The following is a 5,340-nucleotide window of genomic DNA, read 5'->3' as shown; positions in this document are numbered from 1 at the left end:
CCCTACAGAAATGTGGTTCTAGGGAAAGGTGTTGACTGAAAGCCCAGAGGAGCAAAGCTCTCCACAGCTCTACAGGATAAGTCTTGCCTGGGCAGCTGCAGCAGCAGCAAGTGCTGCCCTACCAGTGTGCCTCTACCTTGCCCTGCAGTGAGGCTGATTAGGATTAAAAACACTGGCATCCAGGGCCAATCTTTTACAAGAGCTCTGCACACTGGTGGGGTGGAACCCATGGGACAAAGCTCTGGGTGCTCCTTTTCTCAGTTTCAGTCTCTCCAGCCACCTTTAGAAAAGGCAATTCTGTTCCTGTTACTGCCCAAAGTGCCTTCATAAGCCCCCAGATTCTGCTGAAGAACAGAATATGAGAGAGAGAGAGAGAGAGAGAGAGAGAGATGCATCCTGGAAGACTGAAGAGATGAAACTACATCGAGAGACTCCCTTTTGCTCTCCAAGGACTTGAGGATGTATATAAATAAACCACTCTCGAAATCCACTCTCATGGCTTATAATGGTAACAGGAACCTTCCATAAAAATACAGCCTAAGAGACTGAAGAAGGAGGGGCTGTGGGTGTGTGTAGAGCTCTGCTAATCAACCCATGTGCTGATGCATTCCAACATGGACAAAGGCTCCAGGAATTATACCTTTGACATATCTCCCACAACTTCTAATCATTTTATCCCCGTAGCAAGGCCAGGCTCCAGCCCTTTGGCGGGTCAAGTCCCTGGTAAGTTTTGGGCTCCAGCTGCTTTTGTAGGAACAATCTCAAAAAGCCTCCAACCTAAATTTCCTCTGCCACAGCTTGAGGCCATTGTTCCTGGTCCTGTCTCCTACAGCCATGGAGAAAAGCCCATCTCCATCCACAGCCATGGAGAAAGGCCCATCTCCATCCTCTTTAAAATTGTCCTTCAGGTATTTGAAGACTTTTACCAAATCAAATGAAAGTAATTTGTGAGAGCTTGGCTTTGCAAACATGATGCTTCCTCGGTGCAGGTGTGGGGGGTCTGGATTTGAGTGCAATGTATGCTTCAAAAAAAATCAGCCTTTACTTTGAAGCCATATGCTGTTAGTCTAGGAAGGATGCAATATGTGCTTTATGTGAACTGAGGATAAAGGCTTGGTAAAGTTGCATTGCATTTTTTACTTTAAACTGTTGAGGAGCAACCAGCACCTCCATATTTTAAAGGTGCCTAAAGGATTTGATCCAAAACTCTTTGATGAATTTGAAATTTTCAGCTGCTAAAGACAAATAGATACAGGCTTTTCTATTCCTACTCCAAACCCTTGTGTGGGGTCACAATGATTTAAACAGTTACAGTAAGGCACAGCCAGTATTTTAATAAAGGGCTCTCTGTCTGTCTAAACACGTCTCCAGGCCATGCATAGTCACACAGAGACCAGAAGGAGATAGCTATTTATTTTTCCATTCAAACAAAACCGCTTTATCATAAAAATAAGCCAAACCATTTGGCAAACAGACTTTAGCAGATTTGCTGGAATATTTATACTCCACTCCAGAGGCCTCTGTAAATATGTTGATACCCTGTTGAGTGTTTGGGGTGCATAATGTGAAGGGTCTGTACCTGTATCTATGTACACATGTAGTGCTTTGAGGCAAGCATTGTGGTGGGCAGGGCTTTCTTCCCCAGAAATTTCTTCACACACCAATTGGGTTCTACTCTGTCCTGGGACAGTTCTTCTTTGTTCACACTGCTACAGGATCTGTACTCCCTCCAGTCATGCACTAAGGGACATGATTCATGTGTCACACATGGGTCATTTCTCAGTGGGGAACACTGTCTGTGCAAGGGAAGGTACTGGCAGATGTTTTTTTACCCTGCCTCAGTCTGGTGCATTCCAAAGGCAAAACCTTTTCTCCTCAGATATCTGCAAGCCTGGATCAGCCCTGGAAGGGATGACTTAATAAAGACCCAGACGTAGCTCCATGTCTGCTAGAGAATGCAGCCAGAGCTTGCTGGCAGAAGCCAAACAAGGAGCCCTGAGGAGCCTGGTTGCTGTGTTTTGAAGATGCCACCTGATGGGGTGCTGTGAGGCTGAAAGAGACATTGTCTGAAAAGTACACTGAGACCCACTGATGAGATGCTGTATTCTCACCATTAGTTCTCACCACTTCTGATTTACCCACCCTGTCCTCCCTGCGGGGGTTCTTCCCCTTCTTACCTTTGGGTACTTTGCAGATCCAATCTAGCTGTGACTCACACTGCAAAGGCATCCACTGCAAGGATGCCAGGTCCAGCACCACACAGTTACGGATGTCATCATCATCATGGTTACTGCGATCGAAGTTGTGGTAATAAAACTGATGGCCAAGTAAGACAGGGAGAATTAGAGTCTGCTGCTCCGTGGGAGCTAGTGGTGTCCATGCAGGTTCTTAGGGTGTTCATACATGTGCTCTGGGATGGGGGGAGGAGCGGGGGTTTAATTAGAGCAGTTCTGAGAGCCACTCTAATTAAACCACCTGGAGCATCTTGTGTATCAGCGTCCCTGCACTTTAAAATGATGGCAGGGGTGCTTTAACTAAAGCTCATCAGACAAGCTTTAGTTAGAGTGTCCCCATCACCATTTTTCAGGGCGGAGACACTGATGCATGAAATGCTGGAGGCTGCTGGAGCGTGGTAATTACCATGCTCCAGCAGACTTGATTTGTGCTGCCCCCCAGGTGTCCAGGCCACATTCCACATGGATAAGAATCACCTTCTGCCTTCCTAAAACTCCCCCTGCAATTTCAAAGGTTCCTGTTAAGCACCCCCAAAACTGACCAGTGGTGTGGAACTACTGATGTTTCCCTGACTGGGCTGGATTCATTCACTGGTCTGGGGTGAAGTGGCTCCTGTCTATCTATCCATAACGAGATGTCACATGAGTCTCATTGCAGCATGTGACAGCTCCACGTGCTTAGGAGATCATAGCTGATCTAGCATCCATTGCTGCACATAGTGCAGAGCACTCACCCCAAGGCCATCACTCCATCGCCAGCTCCTGTCGCCGGTGGGGTCCCGCCGATTCAAGCCAATCCAGAACCAGTGCTGCTCATGGATTTCTGGTTCTGATTCACTGGGGAAAGCACATGCCATGATAAGAAGGGGAAAAGGGAACAGAGCCTACCTAACTAGCAGCTAAGCCCTGCTAGATCTGTGTTTGTATAAATGCCAAATTTAAAGTACGTTAATTAACAATTTTATTTATGCTTGAACCAAGCACCCTGAAGGCAAGAATGCAGGACTACTTTATTGGTTTGTGAATTAAATTGTCTCAGATGTTTTGCAATAACAATGTTGGTCACTGCCCATCTGCCATAGATGGGGGCCCACACAAATGTCCATTCCTAGTCACTAATTAGCCCCCTTTTCACCATACAGACCTAGGCACAGTTTTATCCCAGGACTACCTGTGAAGAAAACATACATTTACACACTTACACTTTTTGCTTTCATGCACGCATGCCTTGGTAACATGCAGGCCCATGCACATACCCAGCCAACATGTTGGTACACTGGCAAACATATATCTGTGTGCACACAAGTATAGGAAATATAGGGAATAAGGAATGCCAGATGGGATGGGACCAATGGCCCTGCAAATACAGAATCGTGACTGGTCAACAGCAGAAGAAGGTATGAGGACACTTTGAGGGTATGTCTCTACCACATCCCTGCTGCTTCCAGGACACATGTACCACCCAGCCACCTTGCTGCACCAAGCCCATGGACTTCTGCAGTCACCTCTGAAATGGTCTCCACAGTGATTGACAGCAGCTGCAGGGATGCCCGTGGAGCAGCCTGACTGCTGCATTTCTGGCTTTGGTATGTACTCAGAAGCATGTGCCCAGGCAAGGGCAGGGGTGCCAAAAAGGGAGCTCTACAGCAGCTCATTAGAAAGGTAGTTTCATTTTCCTATATTTATGTATACATATGCAGCCACCAAGCGACACTCTGAACTTACCCACACACAGACAAGTGGACATATTCGATGTTTATAGGCGTGAGGGGGGTTGCTTTAATTAGTCCAGCTCTTGAGAGCCATACTAATTAACAGCACCCAGAGTATCACATATATCAATGTCCCCACGCATAAAAGTGGCAGTGGGGTGATTTGAACAAAAGCTCATCAAATGAGCTTTAGTTTAAAGTGCCTCGCTGCCATTTTTCAGTGCGGGGATGCTGATACACGTCATGTGGGAGTCTGCTGGAGAGCGGTAATTACCACACTCCAGCAGATTCGATTAATTAAGTCTGCTCTGATGCACTGTAATTACAGCCTCCTTATACACGTATAGGAGCCCATTTTGTCCATACTAAGGTGCATGTAAAGAGACATACATCCCCATGCCCACACACACACACACACACACACACACACACACGAGGTGCTGCAAATTCATGCACATGCAGTCACAGACACCCAATGCACATGGCCCAAGCCTACACGTGCACACTCTCACACACACACACATCAGGGTATAGATGCATACACACACATACACACACTTCTTGCAACCTAGTCCTCACCCAAAAATCTTGTTGAGTGTGTTGGCTATGAAATGTTCTTCCTCATAGCTGCCCAAGCTGAGCAGCTGTGCCCCAAGCTCACGGCAAAACAGCTGAGCCATGATCCAGGTCTTTTTGTCTTGTAGCTTGTCAAAGTGGAACACCTGGAGAGGGAAAGAAGGTGGAGAAGGCTTGCTGCTCTGCTCTACTCCTAATCCTGGGGTGGAGGCAAATACACACAAAGAGGTGCTAAGTCCTTTCCTAGCTTCTCTGAGGAGTTTGGCTTCAGGCATGGGCCAATGCCAGGGGTTTTACAGTAACTTTGGAGTCTCAGCAACATGTGCACCCTCTGTAGACCAGAGACCTGAATTTCCATGCAGCACCATATCCCTGAAGCTGCCCCCACTGCTTTTTAAGCTGCCTCAAGTATCTATGGTACCTTGCAAGGAGGAGGAATTGACTGGCATGTACTAGGAGTCAGCAGAATTCAGCCCAGTTCAGGCCTCTGGCAACAGGCTGGGATGAGAGGGCATAAGAACACAACCCACCCCTACTAGGCTCTGCCCAAGCCTAGATTTGTTCCCCTTCCTCAGTCTGTGGACTCCCCGTTTGCCTTTGATCCACACTGCACCTTTAAGCAACCTGCTCTCCTGGCACTTCTGCTCTCCTGGCACTTCTGCAGACATCCCTAAAAAGTTGAATTCTACCCCAAGCTCTGCTCCAAGGAGAGGTTCTGACTGCATTGCTGACAGCTGAAGGTGTCCTGTGAGGTGTCTCCCCCAAAGTGCTGTCTAGTGAGCTACCCCCAGTGTGAATGTGGCCTGAAGCCACTGAGA

The 5,340-nt window shown here is 47.5% G+C and overlaps 1 protein-coding gene across 2 annotated transcripts in view; it reads right to left on the bottom strand.

Moving 5' to 3' along the window:
* MRC2 (mannose receptor C type 2) overlaps nt 1–5,340 on the bottom strand; it is a 108,968-nt gene that overhangs the window by 21,604 nt on the left and 82,024 nt on the right. For both annotated transcript variants that reach the window (XM_014516994.2, XM_006017826.3), the window contains exons 13-15: nt 4,526–4,668; nt 2,969–3,071; nt 2,178–2,316 (exon numbers count right to left, since the gene is read on the bottom strand). In XM_014516994.2, the coding sequence (XP_014372480.1) occupies nt 2,178–2,316; nt 2,969–3,071; nt 4,526–4,668 (385 nt within the window). The remainder of the gene's footprint in view (nt 1–2,177; nt 2,317–2,968; nt 3,072–4,525; nt 4,669–5,340) is intronic.

This window comes from Alligator sinensis, unplaced genomic scaffold (assembly GCF_000455745.1).
Source record: "Alligator sinensis unplaced genomic scaffold, ASM45574v1 scaffold444_1, whole genome shotgun sequence".
NCBI classification, from domain to species: domain Eukaryota; kingdom Metazoa; phylum Chordata; order Crocodylia; family Alligatoridae; genus Alligator; species Alligator sinensis.
The sequence above is the reverse complement of the archived record's forward strand: the minus strand, read 5'-3'. Positions and strand labels throughout refer to the sequence as shown.